General features: G+C 55.3%; 1 protein-coding gene across 1 annotated transcript; it reads right to left on the bottom strand.

The window, feature by feature from the left end:
• Positions 1-4,316: 4,316 nt before the first annotated feature.
• On the bottom strand, positions 4,317-16,244 carry Efnb1 (ephrin-B1). Its single transcript, XM_005401594.2, has 5 exons — positions 15,331-16,244; positions 6,481-6,758; positions 5,616-5,708; positions 5,324-5,449; positions 4,317-5,100 (listed from the first exon to the last, which is right to left on the bottom strand). Exons 1-5 carry the CDS (start codon positions 15,456-15,458, stop codon positions 4,688-4,690), a joined length of 1,038 nt encoding a protein of 345 aa, XP_005401651.1. The 5' UTR covers positions 15,459-16,244; the 3' UTR covers positions 4,317-4,687.
• Positions 16,245-18,282: the final 2,038 nt, after the last annotated feature.

Below are 18,282 nucleotides of genomic sequence, written 5' to 3'. Positions count from 1 at the left end.
CACAGGAGAAAGAACAGGTGCTTACCGTGTGCTAGGCATCGAACACTTGTTGGAATAGATAGATGAATAAATGAAAGACCAACTTTAGAACCCAAGTTTTTCATCCATGTATCTTCCATTCTGCCTCTCACATTCCCACCACCCAGTCATCACAGGAGCACCGAGTTAGCCGAGCACTCAAGGCATTTAGAATAGTAGGTCCCTGGGACCTCACCTCTGCTGATAATCCAGTGTCCCGATCACGGACGGGCTTATAGCAGATGTTTGGTAAATACTTTCTGAATAAGTCTGATACCATTCTCCCAACCAGCCAGGGAAATTAAGGCCCAGTGAGGCAGGGACCCACATGCCCCTGTCAGAAAGGAAGTCATGGCAGAGAAAACAGGCCCTCAGCATCTAGCCTCTCAGCCCGGGTCCCTTCCCCCGGATTAAGGCAAAGGCCTCTACCTTCCCATCTCCTTTCACAAGTTCCTCATTTTTCCCATCCCCCAGTTTTCCCTTCTTTCCTTTCTCTTTGCCTGCTGGATAATTAGCCACTGGAAACAGACCCTATAATCACTGTCTCCCCCATGCCCTTGAATTGCTTTCATTTTGGGCCCTGTGACCCCTGTTCTGGGTGGGGGCTGCTTTCCCCCTCAGCAGTCTCCTAAAGGGGGAGCCAACCTAACAAGCACCAGCTGGGGTCCCAGCCCTCCAGATCCAATGGCCAGCTGTATAGGAGGCTGGCAGCAGATGGGCGAGGAGGGTCCCCAGGCAGGCTGGGGCTGACTCAGCTGGGGTGTCAGAGGGACCGAGACGTGCCCAGGCAGAGCAGGAGGCCAGGCAGGCAGGCAGGCAGGCCGGATTTCCGAGAGTGATTGATACCAGGTTGCTGGAGGGCCACTTGCTCAGCAGCCCAACCTAGGATGGCCCCAGCTGGGTTACCCGAGTTCTTCAATCCACGTTTATGACTCTGTACTGAGGGTGTCAGGTCATCCACATCCCTTGTGCCTCAGGGAGGTCTTGTGGGAGCTTAACATTGACTGGCACAAGGTTACATGAGCCTTGGCTTTCTAGCCTTATAAAGCCTGTTCCTCCAGGGAAACTGAGGCCTGGCTAGCATCTGCTCAATTTGGCTTCATGGGCAAACTGGGTTCAGCTTTCGGAGGAAGCCAGGCAGCCCCACCCTCACCTGGGAAGCATCCTCTATCCCTGAGTCACCAGGAGCTTGGGCCCAGCTAGGACAGGAAGGCGAGTGAGGGTGGGGCAGCTCTGGGGCCATACCACTGGAGGCTCACACCACCTGCTGCCAGCAAGCTAAACCTGCTTCCTCCCTGACCCAGACAGATGGGAAGAGAATGGAGCTGGGAGTAGGGAGGGCTCCTGTTCCTCCAGATCTCCAAGGAAGTAAGAGGCAAGAAGTAGGGGAGGAAAAAGAGGGGGAGTCATGCCTCTTGCTCTCAGGAAACTGCTATTTGCTCATGGTGTAAAATGCCTGGGCTGCAATCCTAGTGTCCCTGCTCACCTGTGCGCTTGGGCAAGCTACAGGTAGGGTTTCAGTTTCCTCAATTCAAACAGGAGGCAAATAATTCCTACCTGCCACCCTCTCACGACATTTAACAAGGCTTGATGAGATAACATATGTAAAAGTGTTTAATAAAAGCAGCAGGCACTAGCTCAGTGAAGGACGCTACCCACAAGGAGTAACTAAGCACCACAGTGTGATCAGTACAGTGTGGGCAGCCAGAGAGCCCATGCTGAACGCAAGCCCCTGCGCTGTCCAATGGACGGCCCCATTCTTCTTTCAGTCCTCTCCTTCCAATTTTACCTTACATTCCACAGCCTACTCCCAGGGCCCCTAGGAATTCCATCCCCCACCTGTCTGGCAAGGGCAGCAGCTAGCCTGAACCTGGTGGGAAATACTCAAAGGCACTCAGTTGGAGAAGCGCAGGAGGTGCTTCCCCAGCCTAGCTCCAGCTCTGCCTCAGTTGGAGGCACTCATCTGGCCGGAGCAGCCCTGGTTAGAGACCCCAGCCTAAAGCCCTCACTCTGGGCAGGCAGTCAAACAGCAGAGGCCCCATCTGATCCAGGCACTTCCTTTGGTTAATGAGAAACCAAATAAACAGCCTCTGCCCCAGCTGGCTCTAGGAGCACCCTAGCCCAACCCTGCTTTAGTCCAGCCTCCCTTCCTTCTGCCTGCAAATCCCATAGCTCTCTTCTCCCTTCCTTCTCCGTGTGCTCCCCTCTTCCCACAGAGCCCGGCCTGCTCCCTGGCTGATTTGCTAGGGCTTCCTCCTCTGGATTCCTTACTTACCCTCCCCTTCCTTCCTCCTCCTCCATTCCTTTGTGGCCTTCTTACCCAGTTTTAGCTGCTGAGATCTCACTTGTCTTTCTTCCTCCCCTGACATCTGTCTTCACCATCTCCGCAGGGAGTCCTCCCACAAGACCCACAAGCTGCTCCGGCTGGAGCAGGGAAGCCCCAAGCCCTGCGGGTCTGCAGCTCTACCATGGGATCAAGGCCAAGCCTTCTTCAGGGCCCTCATCAACCAAGTTATTCTTTAGCCTGTGGAAGGGAGATGGAGTGCTTAGGGCTGCCCCAACCTCAGGGCTTCCACTACCAGTCAGCTCTGGCGTGGCCAGCTCTGAACACAAGAGAAGGAAGATGTTCTATCTGAGAGATGGACGAGACATCCTGAAGCCACCCTAGTACCTGGTAGGCTGAGGCTGGGACTCGGCTGTTAGGAAGCTATTTCTATCTATTTCCAGTGTCTTGAAGCAGGGCAGGGCTGGACCTGCAAGCAGGTTCCAGATCTAGTCGCAGCCAGGTGGTGGCAGTATGTGTGGACACACTCAAGTCCCCACGGGAGCACCCCTGCCCCCGTCAATTCTTTCTAGCTGAGCCAGGTGCCAAGCTAGGCAGATGCCTATGGCCTGTGCTACAGAGGTGACAGGATGGATGGGAGAGAACGGTCCCAGGCTCTGTGATAGCAGAACTGGAGGACAGAGAAACCTAGGAGGGGAGGGGGCAGCAGGAGGAGCACAGGGCACTTGAAACATCTCAGTCTGCTAGGACAGCCACCCTCTTCCCATACCTGCCCCAGTCACCTGTGGTTTGGGCACACATCATACAGTGCCTGCACATGCACACACACACACACACGCACACGTGCATACAAATACACACTCTTACACTCCCTTCCCCAACATCACGACACCATTTTACACTCATTTCTCCATGTGGTTAATTTTTTTTTTTTAGTTCTCATTTTTTTCTAAGAAAAAAGCAACAAGAAAATAATTCAGAGTTTATACAAAACATCTTTACATTATTTTTTTCCAAAAAGACTAGTATTTACACAAATGGCAACAGAAACAAAACAAAACAAAACAAAACAACCCTTCCGACTGCCACCTGGAAGGGGCTGGCTGTTCTGCTCCCTCTCCCACCTGGCACCAGGGTGGGCAGCTGGCCAGGAGGCAGTGTGGAGGTGGATAGTTGTAAGGCCCAGCTCCTTCCATGGCTGCTCTAGGAGTGCCTCAAGGCACGCTCCAGTGGCAGTCTGCTAGCAGCCGTGCTGGCAAGGAGCCGGGGTCAAAGTGCACAGCGGGCAATCCTGGGCAGCCTCTTCCTCTTTCCAGGCCCCAGCCCGTGACTGGGGGGAGAGGAGGGGCAGGGGGGGTCAGGTTGGGCGTGGGAGGGCACCCATCTGTGCTAAAGCCCAGAAAAGGAGCAGGCCACCTGGCCTTATACCCGCCTAGGTTTCCACCTTGGGCCTCTGTTTCCCCACCAGGCCAAAGGATGGCAAAGGTAAGGAGAGAACAGGGCGGCGGTGGGGAACTCCCAGCTCTGCAGGGCAAATAGCCACCTGGGCACCTCACTTTCCTCCACCCCCCATGAGGTCATCTGCCTGCAGCAGCTCTGCTGTTCCCCAGGCAACAGCCAATTAAGACATTAATTACCGTGAGAGTGAGGGAGGCAAGAGATGCCCAAGAATCCCACAAGGAAGGGATATTTTTTTTCTTTTTGGTGGAAGGGTGGCAGCCACTACCCCATTGCCAGGATCAGCTCTGTGGAAGCAGGGAAGGTGGTACACCTTGGCCAGTGGCACTCTCCCTTTTGGGCCTGGCCTGCTCGCTCCACCCCCTGAAATACCAAGGAGTCTATAAAAGCAATGCCATCCTCTGCTTCCTGGCTGGCCACATCCTGCCCCAGGCCCTCTTATACTGGGTCAAGCCAGGCTTAGAGAGCCTGGGGAGGGGCTGCCTTGTATATTTTTTCCATTTTTCTTCAAAAAAACAGATGAAAATGAGTTGACAGCTAAAAAAATGAACACAAAAGCATTAAAAACAGTGATGATAGTGGACAAGCAGTCCTGGGAAAGGGGAAGGGAGTGAGGGAGGGGGCGGGGCCAGGGGGCCATCTCCCCGCCTGCTGTCTATCAGCGTCCAACCCTGCCCTCCAAGAAAGGGTGCCCCCACAGAGCCCAGAGGCCTGGCCAGAGGGGGAAGGCACAAGAGCATGGGGATTGGGGGCACAAGCACCCCCTCCGAAGCCCAGGGGGCAGGGAAAAAGGGGGATTATAAAAGCCAAGAAACTACAAAACTAAATACAAAGGTGGGCACAGCTGGCAGGGGTGGGGCATGGGGGGAAAAGGAGAGGTCCAGTCCAGGCCATCTGTCCCTCAGGGCCCAAGGCCGCACCGGGCACTCAGACTTTGTAGTAGATGTTCGCCGGGCTCTGGGGTGGCATCTCCTGGACGATGTAGACGGGGTGCCCATAGTCCCCACTCACCTTCTCATAGTGGGGGCAGTAGTTGTTCTCTGTAGTCCGTAAGGGGATGATGATGTCACTGGGCTCAGTGCCCGTGGTGCCACTACCCCCCTTGGGACTGGCCAGGGTACTGAGTGAGAGGGCAGCTGCCCGCTGCTGTGTGTGCTTGCGATGCCGCTTGCGCAGCTTTAGTAGTAGAACCGTCAGGAAGATGATGATGAGCAGGAAGATGACGCAGCCAGCACCGACGGCTGCAAACAATGCCACCTTGGAGTTGAAAAAGCTGTCAGGGTCACCGCTGCTGCCCCCACTTGCACCTGGGCCACTCTTCTCTTCCTGGTTCACAGTCTCTGAGAAAGGGGAAGGCCAAAACACGCAGTCAGGGAAAGATGACACAGCCAACACTGACAGCCATAAGCAATCACCTTGGAGTAGAAGATACCGTCAGGGGCCCTGCTGCCACCTATATTCGCTAGGGATACGTGGCAGATCTTAGGCTGGGCCCAGCCTGCGTTTCTTCAGAGACACAAGTAAGCAGTGGCTTCTCTCTAGGAAACACCTGTATATGCTCACCATGCTTGCCGTCAGAGTCACCCTGGGAGCCCCGACCCGGGGCCTGTGTGGCTGTCTTGACAGTGTTGTCTGCCTCCTTGCTAGGCTGGCTGGTAGTCAGCTGTTCAGGTGTCACAGCATTGGGATCTGAGGGCAGGAAGAGGACAGACAGGTGGGAGGGAGGAACCCTGCCAATATAGGGCGGCCGAGAATGGCTTGCACATCAGTCCCCAGTGAGTCTAACCCTAAGGCCCCTCTCCTGCTCCCAGGACCCACCCCCAGGCCTAACGGGATTCTCGAACTGGGTACTCACCTTGCCCAACCTTCATGATGATCTTCATGGTGCGTGTACGGCACACACCACCCTCCCGGTTCTCCAGCCCCTCCAGGCTCCCATTGGATGTTGCTGCAGGAGGAGGCCAGAGCAGTCAGAGAAGTTAAGAAGGTGGAAAGGCCTGCAGCATTCACCAGAAAGCCCACAGCTGCCCTCAGACATCAAGGACAGAACTGGGGCAAGGAGTGGCCAGCAGCTCCCACCTATCCATGAACCTTTCTACTTCTCCCGTTCCTGCTCAGAAGAGAACAGCCCAGCTCAGCCAGGCCAGGAGCAAGGCCCTCATCCAGGGGCACTGCTCATCTCCCATGATCAGGCCTCGGCCCCCCTTTTCTCAGGGGCAATGCAACATGCTGCTCGGAGGTAAAGCAATGGGAACTGGCATCGCAAGAGAGGCTTCTATACACAATGGCAGGAAATGTAGATTAGGAGTCAAGAGGATTGGGCTAGAGTCCCAATCCTATCTCCAACTTCCTGTGTAATAAGGCAAAAAGCCTGAAGCCTCAGTTTCCAGAGAAGAAAAAGGTAGAACAGATCCCAATGGCTCTGCCACCTCTGCCATTCTCAAGATTAGTTCTTAGGTGGGCAAAGAAAAGGAGAGAAAGCAATGAGCTGGAGGCTTCTCCCACCCAACCCTTGTAGCCAAGACAAGCAGGGGGCAGGGTATGTGCTGAATGTTGGGGCCAGAATTCCAAGGCCACACGGACAGAGAGCATGCCAGTGTTCAAACAGCAGGGCCTTCACTGTGTGTGGTATCACTGCCCCACTCAGAAGCTCCCACTGCTGCAGGGGGGGACAGAGCTAAGCCTCGGAAGGGAGTGCCACACGACGCGAGGGGACTCACAGGTAATGTAGTAATCATGGTGCTTTTTGAACTCCAGGCCCATGTAGTTGGGGCTGAACTCCTGGAACTTGATGGTAAAGCGGATTTCCTGCTCTGGCCTGTTGCAGGTGACCAGCACATTAGGGTCGAGCACAGTACTGCAGGCAGCTGCCTGCTCTGGCCGCACCAGGTACAGCTTGTAGTACTCATAGGGCCTCCCTGCTTCTGCTCGGGGGCAGATGATGTCCAGCTTGTCTCCAATCTTCGGGTAGATCACCAAGCCCTTCCCACTCAGAAACCTGCCCAGAAGGGAGGAGATGATCAGCGTCAGGATTGAGGGGTCCCACGCCATCCCAGAATCAGGGAGTGGACAGTAAGGGCCAGGCTGGGCCTACTGGGTGGAGATGGCGAGAGCAGGCTGTGTGCCCTTCCTCCATCCCCAAGATGAGGGTGGAGAGAGAGAGCCACACTGCCAGCAGGGCGTGGAAGGGGTGGCCCATGGGCAAGGTTGCCAGGCTTTAAGTGCTTGGCAGGGTGGGGCACTGCCTACCTGGGGGAGCCCTTTGTCCTAATGTGGCATTTCCGCAGGGGGCTGACGTGGCCAGATGGGCTGGATACCAAGGTGTCATTCCCAGGCTGCCTGGAGGTGGAGGGCCTGTCCCCCTACCCCCGAACACATTCACAGTCCTTTATGGGCACTGCTACCTACCTACTTACATACATACATACACACACACACACACACACACAGAGAGACAGAGAGAGGGAGAGAACAAGCCCACACATGCCTTAGCCACCACCCCCGCAACTCCCAGTTAAAGGCTGGGGAGCTCAACCTGTCTGGGACCCGTGCCTTTTCCCCCATTCTTGTTAATCTTGCACACGATGGGGAGATAGGAACAGGCATTGCCTAAAGCTAAAGGGATGATGGTCATAGTCTCTGGCTAGGTACAACTCCATACTACTGGCCCCCGCAGTGCAAGAGTCTGAATCCCTAAACACCAGTCTCCTTCCTAAGAGAGGAAAGGAGGAAAGCGGCCCAACCAGGGACAACAAATCATAAAAAGACAGGACCTCAGGTATCCCACTCATTCATGTTCCAACCCCTCACCTCCAGACCACTCCTATTGCCAACCATGAGAGCAGATGGACAAAAGCCTTTTGAGCCACAGTTTATGAGTTAAGCTAGAAGGCCAGGCACTGGGGGAAAGTATAGGAGGCCAGATGCCCGGGGCCACCTATTCACTAGACACTGTCCTTGCCTAATCACACAGTAAGGAAGTGGAGGTGCGGTGGCCATTTCGGAGCCTGGTCTGGGTAGAGTTGAGAGCAAGGCAGTGTATAGGAGGAAGAATACAGGCTTTGGAATCAGACTCCCAGACGAGGCCCTCATTAGCTCTGTGGCCTTTGATGAACTGCCTGACTCCTCTTGGAGTTAGTTTGCTTACTTATAAACTGGGTGGTAAGAGCCCCTACCACCAGGGTTGTGGAAGGCAGGCAAGGTAGCGTATGGAGAGGACCTAGCCCACACTAAGGGCTCAACATGTTTGAATCCTTCTTAGAAATAGTTTGCTAAGAGGCAGAAGATCAGATACCAACACTAAGTCCCTATAAGCCCAATCTTGTTTCTTCAATGGGAAATGGTAAAGATACAGCCCCACTGTCAAGGACTTTATTGTCTGATTTGGCTGAGAAAAGGGTCACATTCTAGTGATAGACAGCTCCAGGCAATCTGTATGAGGATGGTGTTTCAAACAGCCAGGGCTGGAGGCAGTGAGAGCAAGGAGATGGTCCATCTGACCAGGATGGTCAGAGATGGTTCCATAGAAAGGGCAGGATACAGCCAAGTATAGGGGTGCATGTCTGTAATCCTAGCATTTCGGGAGGTGGAGGCAGGAGGATCACAGGTTCAAGCCAAGCCTGGGAACTTAGCAAGACCCTGTCTCAAAACAAAAAAATGACTTGGAGTGTAGCTCATTACAAAAGCCCTTGGCTCAATTCCCAGTACTGAAAAAGAAAAGAAGAGAAAAAGGAAGAGGAAGACAATGGTAGGTCCTGGGTAAAAAATAAGATGTTAACACAGAGCAAGAGTAAAGAGCAGTGATTGGTCCAGCTTGGCTAGAAAAGATAGAGAGGAAGAAAGGAGGTGGAGAGCAGGTAGGGCTACACTAAGGTCTCAAGGTCCGCAGCAAGCAGTGTGGGTTTCATCTCACTGCTGACAGACCCTCTAGCAAGAAGGACAATGGAGAGGTGAAGGCAGTGCTTACAGAGAGTGAAGCTGACAGCACCGCACAACTATGTTGGTGAAGAATACCAACTCGTAAGTTATTACCATCACCTGGGAAGAGGGCCAGTGAGACAGTGGAGACAAGCAACGAGGGCCCAATAAGAGCTCTGGGCAACTGCCTTCATTGGTATCCCCATCGAAGGAGGGGAACTGACACCCCACTAGGCAAGGAGGAGAATTCACCATGTGGGTGAGGCAGATGAAGAAAGCCAGCCCTCCTTCCATGTCGAGTGGCACTCTATGAAGGTGGGAGCTATCATCTTGAGGTTCAGGAGAGTAAAAGCCAGAATGGGGTGGCATCTCCTTTAGTACCTAACTTTACATCTCTACAGGGACCAGAAAGGAAGCAGGCATGGGACAGTAGCCCAAATAAACATTTGAGAGGGAATACCCCCACCCCATGCACCATACAAAGCCCGCAAATTTCACAAAAGCTTCTGTAATTCCCAAGGCGTTTTTCACTTTCTGATGCTCACATTGGTTCTGTCCAGATGGGAGGAAGACTATTTCCACCATCGTAGAGTCCAAAGGAACTGTAGAGGCCTATGGAGTGCAGGTCGTTTAGATGAGTGAATGAATGATCAGATGAACATTCCCATTTAAGAGAGGCACTCAAAGCCAACGCCAAGGGCCTAAACCCTATAGTAACTCCCTAGGGATCTGAGAGGACCTAAATCATTGGTTGATCCTTACATAGTTACACCTCAACAAGACATGTGAACATAGCTACACAGAGAGACTGCAAAGGGAACAGGCCAGCTGACCTTTCTAACCACTTGGCCCAGCGCACCAGGACTGGAACATGGGTTTTAGCTAGTTGAGGTTCTTCTACCTTGAATCTAGAGATATTAAAGAACCAGATGTCTCCATGGTGAGGGAGGGGGAAGAAGAAAAGACTACTGACCCCCACAACCCTCCGAATCTCTTCATCCTCAATGAACAGACTTCATAAATATGCATCAGTTCATTTGCATAGCAGCTGGCAAAGGGAAACTCACCTTCCCCTAAAGTGCAGAAAGGAGCGGAGCCTGATGAGACCCATAGTCGCTAGCCCTGATCCCTCACACTAGTACCTTCTTAGCATCTTGCCTCAAGTGGGCAAACTTCATCTTGGCCCATGATAAGTCCAAGAAAGTGTGAGGGATCACAAGGGGTCGGCAGGTAGCTGGTGAGAGTGAAGCCCCAAACCAGGAACAACACCAGTGATACTTTATAGGGGGATGCTAAGTCTCCTGCTTTTCTTACTAGGTTAGGAGTAGAGCGTAGAAAAGGAGGAAGAAGGGATGTCACCAAGTTAAACTCTTTATACCCCACCTCTGAAAACCCACTACCATCCCCCCATTATCAAGCCAAGCTTTCCTGCCCAGGGCCACCCCCAGACAAAGCCCTTTTCTGGAAAATAAGGGGATTGACATGGCCCAGCAGGAATCCCAAAGGAGGTCACCATGGTAACCCCTGAAGCCTTCCTTCCCTAGCCTCTGATGGCCCTGGGACCGTAGGTGGCCACCCTAGCAAGGAACAGGACTTGGGGGAAGCCCTATGAACTATTCTAGCTCCTTTCTTATGGCCTGCCCCTTCCCTGTCACCCTGAGATTAGAAGTACCACCATGACTGCTCAAAAGGATCCTGGGATAGGAAAAGCCTGTGGGATCTGGGGACAGCAGCCCCCCCAAACCCTGGGCTACACAGTAACCAATGGGCCCCTGCCAGTCTCCTCACCTCTTGCACCCTTTGTCCAGATGAGCTCGTCTCTGACCTTACACATACTATCTACAGAGGGGAGAGCTTGAAGTTGGGACAGCTGTGCTCAAAACGCTGCCCATGACCCACCAGGTATACGTGATCTTTCCTCCTACCCCTCCCCCTCAGGCCCTAACAAACTATGGTCAGAGAGTGGCTGAAGGGGGAGCCTAATCTCAGGCCAGGCAAATCCAAATTCGTGGAAGACTCTAACCACAGCCTTGCTTTGGTGACCCCCTCACTATGCCCATATCCTCAGGGTGGTAAGACCAGGCTAGACCCCAAGCCAGAGCTCAAGCCTGCTCTCATCCCAGCTAGGGTGGGGAGCCCCCAAATTAAAGGCTCCTCTTTCACTCCCCCAGCTCCACCCAGCCCCCGAGGCGGCAGGAGCAGGCCTGGCGTGTCCCAGCAGTGCCCGCCCAGGCGTGGGTGGGCAGGTACAGCAGCTGGGTCCTGGCACACACACAGCTCTGTCGGAGGCAGGGAAGCCAGGAGAGTCTCAGAGGAAGTCACCCTCCCCACCTACGTGAACTATGCCTTTCCTCTGCCTCACGTAGCGTCCACTGGGGGGTTAACATTTTCCAAGGGGTGCCTGAGAGGGAAAGGTTCCTGACCCAGACAGAGACCAAAGGAGCTACTCAGAGCTCAGAGAGTGCCAGGCAGTTAGTTGGCTGCCTCTGGTTTAGGTCACTGGAGCAGGCTGCCCTTGGATGTAGGCCTAAGAAAGTTAAACGAGGAAGCCAGAACATGGCTCACCTCACCCAGACAGGGCCTGAGTCACAAGGACAAATGCATGCACACCTGTGAGATGAGAGGGGAACCCAGGGGTAGCAGGGGCCAGCACCTCTTTCCAAACACCACCTTCAATTCCTATCTCTCCTAGATTCCACGGCAGCAGGACAGTACGCAAAAAATGACACAAAGCACAGATCTGCTCCCTCAGACAAGTCACTGACTGACTGCAGACACAGCACTTCCCTTTTCTGGGCATGCACCTCAGTATCTGGAAAATGGAACCAATACCTACTTCCCAGGGCTGTTGGGCACATCCGATGAGATCATATATGAGAATGCACTGTAAGTAGCAAGGTGCTGCCTGCTTATTAGCATACCAACCACAGTATCACTTAAAAGTAGAAGCTGAAAGTGCTTATACCTCTAGCTGCAGCACCCTGACCCAAAACCACTGCCACAAAAACACACCCAGGAGGGGCTTCTACCATCCATGGGACAAGGATCCCAAAACGTCCCCCCACCCTCAGCTCCCCTAACAACCACGGGGTGGACTCTCCCCCAAACTTCATATTCTCATGGCATCCAGCAGCCTCCCAGTTGGCCCACTCTCCCCATAGTCCTAGCCACCCCCTACCCCGAAAACAGTGATGCACAGTAGTATCCAAGGCCCACCCATCCCTTCACCTGAGCTGGTAAGGCAACAAAAAGCCCAAGGGAAGAATGGGAACCCTCCATTCAGTCCCCACCTCAGCCTCACAGGCCCTTCTTACTCTGGCCTGGATGCCCTAGGTGGGGGCAGGAAGGCAGCGGAACACGGAATGGCTGGGTTCTCATCACTCTCAGGCCCCTGCCTGAGGCTGATCAGCCACAGAGCAGAAGGGGGTCCGGCCCCTAGCCACACCAGAAAGGGGCCCCTTGCGCTGGTCTCCCCAGGATTGTGAGCTAGAACAGCTGTGAGGGGGTTGGGACCAACCCTTTTGCTTGTAACAGGCAAGTATGGGTTGGGGTCAGCAGCTGCCCCCACCCCTGCTCCAGTCAAGGGTCCCAAATGCCAAGCTGAACCCCCACCCTTTGCGGGGAAGGTCTGTAATGTGATCGCAGGCTCTTCCCACTCCCTGGAGGTGGGGGAACCTGAGTGGGGGGCAGGAAGAGGTCAGAACAGGACCGAGAGACTGAACTACGGCAGCTGGACTTGGCTAAGGACTCAAGTGTGAGGCCTGCCGGCTGCCCCAAGCCCCGGAGGGATGGGGGAAAGCTGGGGGAGAAGGCCACCCCAGGACCATTAGTTCACAGTCCCCCACCCAGTTGTGCAGGCACATACTCTCATTGCCACCAGACTGCACCGGGACAATCTCCTCTCCTCACCCCAGGCTCTTGGGGCAAATCTGACAGGAGGGGTCCAGTGGCAGAAGCTCTTGCCACCCAGGGATGACCCTGGCAGAAGGCTCCAGCACCAATCTGGGGGAGAGGCCAGGAGACTCGAGCTGGCCTTCTGGCTTCCCTTCCCAGTTAGGGCTGGGGCTTCGTGCCCTGGAACCTGGAAGCAGACCCCCAGTCCCAATCCTTTATTTTGATTTTTTTTACCCAAGGAGGAAGCAATTAAGCAGGGTTTATAGGCACTGGGAGATTTTTTTTTTTTTTTTTAGTGTGGGGGGTGTCAGCTCCTGAAGGGGCTGAACAGAGACCAAAAGCCAGGAGAGGATGAAGGGAGGGAAAAGAGAAAATGAGCCTGCGAGGGAGAGCACGGGCATGTGCGAGAAACAAAAGGACTTGAGAAAAAGAAGCAGAGAGTGACTAAGAGTGAGAGGGAGTGTGAGAAAGCAGGAGAGCAGGCGAGCATAGCAGGCGGAGAGGAGAGGTGAACGCAGCTCATGGAGGCTACCAGAGGGCGAGAGGGTGACCGACATGGGCCTGAGACAGGGCGCTTAGGCAGGACAGAGGCAGACAGAGAGACGGCTTATTTGAAAGGCTGTGTCAGCCTGCAGGTTGGGTGTGGTGGCAGAGACAGCCCCCAGAGCTCCAGCGGAGCCGAGGGCAGTGCTTCCCTCCTGTCCTCCTGCCCTCTACTCCAAGCTCAGCCAACACACACAGACAACGGCTGCATTCCAGACCCCTGAGGGTACAAGGAACTTGTGGGGGGCAGTGCACCAGGCAGGAGAGGTCCCGGACCATTCCCGGGATCTGCTTGATTACAGGATGGAATTTGGGTAGGTTCTACTGAGTCCACAGCACCCTCATCTCCACCTCAGTATGCCTGCCCTCATCTTGAGGAGGAGAAGGACAGGCAGAGGGGACAAAACCTCCCCAAATCTATAAACTAGTCCAGAACACTAAAGGTTCAGAACACAAAAAGGAGGAGGCTTAGATAGATCTCGTTTCTCTCAGTGCCCTCAACTCTGCAGGACGGCTCCTTTCCAGCTGTGGAATTGCATGCTATCTCTGGTTAGAGACCCGAGAGAGCAATTAGGTCACTCCCATGAGCCCCTAGGATGGGCTACTACGGGCGGATTTCAACTCTACTGGCTCGCAAAAGCATTTCCAGCCTCCACCCTTACAGGGCAGAACTGGGCACTTCACGATCTTCCCCCACGGGATCATTAGCCCAGGGCCCTCAGACCATTTTGAGCCCCTGCAGTCAGGAGAGTGCTGCACCCAATTTAGCTTCTTGGTAGAGAAGAAATTCTTGCTGGTTCTTTTCTTGGTAGGAGATAGAACCCTCCACTCTGATCTTGGTTTAGCCATCACACCGACGTGTAATAGCACCTTATATCAACCCAAAGAGGACTAAAGAAGCCGCCTTCTCTCACTCCAGGGCCAAGAGATGCACCGCCCCCAGGGACCCAAGAGGCCAAAGCACGCAGGAGCCTGGGAAGTTATTGGGGCGCTCCAAAGAGTGGACAGGAAGAAATTCCAGTTACAGGAATTGGAAAGCATGGATGGGGCAGGTCAGGGGCCCCTAGCTTCCCACTAAGTGGGGTTGTCCGCACACTCCTGGGACCTCCAGAAAACAGTGGAGAGGGACTTTGACCCCAGTTTCTAACCCGACTCCCGGCTGCCAAAAAAGGAAAAGGTTCAGAGGTCACAACAGGCCCAGCGACTCCCCACTAACAGCCCACAAACCACTGAGCCACCGCCCTAAAAGGTGTGTGTTGTTTGGAGTGGGGGGGGGAGTTATGAAGGGGAAGACTCTCCTTTGTATCGCTAGCCACCCCCCGCCCAAAACACCTCTCGGAGAAAGCTAAGCACTACTGTCCGATCTGAGGGACACAGAGTGGGGGATCAACGGAACCTGCCTGGGCAGGAATCGTTCCTTCTCCACCCTCCTCCCTCTCTGGCTCTGCCACCACACTGTGCCTCGGTGGGCCCCCAAGAAGCTCTGCTGCGGGCTCCACTGGACCCCCGACGGGCGCTGGACAGACCCCCCCACACACACACACGCAACCCTTCTCCCACTCCGCCCCTCTCCACCCGCCGCCTTTGTGAGCCTGGGAGCGGCGCCCGCCTTTCTACCGCCCCGGCAGGAGGGGGGGGCAACAAGAGACAGCGAAGCCAGGGAAGCAAACAGGGAAGAAAGAGAAATGAAAATGGGAGAAGCCGGAGTAGAGATGCAGGCGCTGCTACTCGCCGCAGGCGCCGGGTCCCGCGCCGCGTTCCCCTCACAACTAAGCAAATGAAAAACCAGTGCTCCGACTCGTCCTCCGCCCAGGTCAAGCTAGACCCCCGAGTGGCCTCGGACGCAAACCACCACGTTTTCAGGGGCCCCGGGGAGGACTGCGTTCTCGCCCCCACCCAGCTTTTGGGTGGCTTCTGGAGCACCCGGACTCCCTAGCTCTGGTCGCCTGGTGCGACCCTCTCGAGTTGATCTGAGACGTGCGGAGGCGAGGGCCAGGAAGCCGAGGGAAGCCGAGGGGTCACCACCCGGCCAAGTACCCCCACCCACCCCACCGCACCCTGCCTCGCCTGCTCACAAGAAAACACTGGAAAAAGCAGGAGACAAAACGGGGCGCCGCTCCTCCTCCGACACCTCCCCACTCGCACTCGGGGGCGCGCGGCCTCACCCCGAAGGAGTGCCTCCGGCCCCTAGGGACCGGAGCGGATAAGTTACTCACTTGGGGTTGAGGGAGCTCCAGGACACGGGCTCCAGGTTCTTGGCCAGCGGCGTGGCGAGCCGGCACAGCGCCAACACGACCATCGCCACAAGCCACTTGCCGAGCCAACGCTGCCCAGGCCGGGCCATCTTCCCGGGAGCAGGCTGCACTTCGGGATCCCCTGGCGCCTACTCAGCAAAGCTCGCCTCGCCTTCCCGTGCCGCGCTGCTCTCGGAGCCACTCAGGCGCCCATCCTCCGCAGCCCCGGGCCTTCAAGTGCTCTCCTCCTGCCGGCTTCGGTGTCGCTCTTCTCCGCCCCGCCGGCCAGGAGGATTCACTGGGCAGGCGCCCCCAACCTGGGCATGGGCCGCGGCCTCCGAGGGCTCGCTCCTCTGGCCTCTCCGCCGCACGGAGCGTGACGGGGGCTCTGCGCCCCCGGGTGACCTGCCTGATTCCGCTGGGCTCCCCAGACTGTTCGGGACTGCGCGCCCTCTCCCCGACAGGGTCTCCTCTCGGAGGACACGGTGGCTGTCCCGACGTCTCAACCGTCCTGGGACTGGCGCCCCTGGGCAGAAGTGGGGGTCTCCCCACACTGCGAGCTCGGTCCCCAGGCTCCCGACCAGATCGCCCTGGTACGGGCTCTGTTCCTTCGGACCACACTGGCACTCCGGGTTGCGCGTCCCCCGACAGCTTCTACTTCAGCGCGGGCCCCGCTCGGTGTACTTAAAAGAGGGGTGAGGCGCTGCCGAGCGAGCCAGTCCCATCCGTTTGCGCCTCTGAAGTCTCGGCCGGGTAGCCCGGCAGCCCCGTCGCCGAGTCCGGGCTCCCCGGCGGTTGAGCCCGAGGGTCTGTGGCCAGCGCGAGCCTCACACACCTCCCACTGCTGTCCAGCGCGCATAGACTCCCTCCGCTACCTCTAAGCTATCTACTCCCCTGCTCAGGCGAACGCAAAGCCAACCCTGCTTCTCCTAGCCAATAGCGGGCTCCGTGACGGGGTCCTTGCCCCATGCCACGCCCCCAGAGCAGGAAAGGGGCGGAGTTTCAGGGAGCTCTTAAGGACGCCGCGCTCACGAGGGAACCAATCTGAGAGTGCGGCTCCTGCGGTTAGGATTGGGTCTCCCTTAGTCCTGTCGCCAGAGCGCTCAGCCCGTGGGAAGTTGGCGCTTCTGAAGAGCTGCCTCCTCTCCTCCCTGTACATCTGGTCAACACCCTCGTCCACTGACCTGGGGCCGACTAGCCCTGTCCCAAGTACCCCAAGAAAGCACGGTACTTCCATTCTCTTTTATACACGCATATGCGCGGGTACGCAGAGCAGCCCTGAAGTCCTGCTCCGTGCCCACTTCCATGGCAAGGGCAGTCTTTTTCCAGTCCAGTCTCACTTAGGGCTCTGGTAGGCTTTTCTTTTCTTCTTTGGCTGTCGAAAAGCTCGCTCGGTTTGCACGGAACATAACAGCGGTAGCAGTGGGTGGTTGTGACTCAGGAGGCTTACGTGCTGGATGGGTAAAGGCAGCCTGCCTTCTCCTTGTCCCGTCACAGGTAGGGCTCTGATGGGCTTTTCCTCTTTCGTCCTGGAAACGGATTGTCTGCCTTTCCAAACAAATGCGGTTAGCAGTGTGTGGCTGGGGCTCAGGAGCCTCCAGAACTGGGTGGGCGAGGACAGCCTGACTGCTCCCTGTCCCGTCTCACTAGGGCTCTGGTGGGCTTTCTTCTTTTCACTTTCAGAATGAGTCGTCCCTATTTCAAAGCCAAAGCAGTACCGGCGGGTGGTGGAGAATCAGGAAAAGTACTCTTCCAGAGGAGAAAGCGAGTTCTGCACGGAGACCTAAGCCTGCAGAATCTCAACTTTGAGCATAGTGGGACCCCTGGGAGCACAGATTTAGAGTCCTGCCCCGTGCAAGGCCCCAGGATAGGCAAGCGGGTATAAGAGAACACAAATAGGAAAAGGTGCAGGGCAGGAGCCTTTCGAAAAAGCGTAAGTGGGCATCCTGGCTCTGGGATGCCCAATTCCAGCATCTCTTGGCCTCACCACTTGGGTCTTTGTCTTCCAGCGTTAGCCCATTCTCTCCGCCCCTCCTTTCCTCTTTGCTTATAATTTGGCTGTATCCCATAACACAGACCCTCCCGGCCCGATCCACTCTCCCTAGTCGGACCCCAGCCGATGTACCCACGTGCTAATGTCTCCCCCTGCTGGTACTTTATAGCACTGCAAACGCTTGGGACAAACCGGGAGCTCCTACCGGAAGGCGTGGCCCACGCAAGCCTGGCACAGACGTTTGAATCTAAGAGTTGGGGCAGGCGTAGCCTTGCCCGTTGTGCGGAGGATGGGAAAGGACTAAGAGAAAAAACTGGGTTTGGATTGACTTTGGAACTACCAAGGGTGGAAAGTCTTCCTGCTGCTTCTTTATGGAGATAATTAGGTGAGCAACATTCCCTAAATGATCTACTATATGTGTAGCTTCATATCCATTATATCACTTAATGGGAGGTTGAGCTCCTGAGTTTCTCACTGCTTCTTCGATTGATCCCTGTGGTTCTATCTGGGAGAAAGTAAAAAGGAATATGCTGAGCTACTCCTACCTTCAGAGACAGGTACTTGAGCGTGAGATGGCTCTGTGTAGATAGGGAAGAATGAGACCTGTGTAGGGCCTCTCTGCTCCCAGCTGCACTTTGCTCTGGGGCCTAAGCAAGGAGATATAAGAACAAGGTACAAGGGCGCTTTGGGTGGAGTTCACTGGCACAGTGCACACCTGTCATGTAAGAGGCCCTGGGGTGAATCTGTAGCATCGCGAAGGAAAAGTACAAGGCCACTCAGGTAGTCCAGTTGACAGACTAGGATCCCCGAAATGCATGCCATGATATCAAAACCTGAATATCTGCTGCTTATTTGAGCGCCTACTATGTGTTAAGAACCATGTTAGATGTTTTTCTTTTCACTTCTATTTAAGATGAGTTCTTCTGTCCCATTTTACTTAA

The sequence above is a fragment of the Chinchilla lanigera genome, unplaced genomic scaffold (assembly GCF_000276665.1).
Source record: "Chinchilla lanigera isolate Chin_1 unplaced genomic scaffold, ChiLan1.0 scaffold00074, whole genome shotgun sequence".
Lineage (NCBI taxonomy): Eukaryota > Metazoa > Chordata > Mammalia > Rodentia > Chinchillidae > Chinchilla > Chinchilla lanigera.
This window is presented reverse-complemented; position numbering and strand designations above follow the sequence as displayed.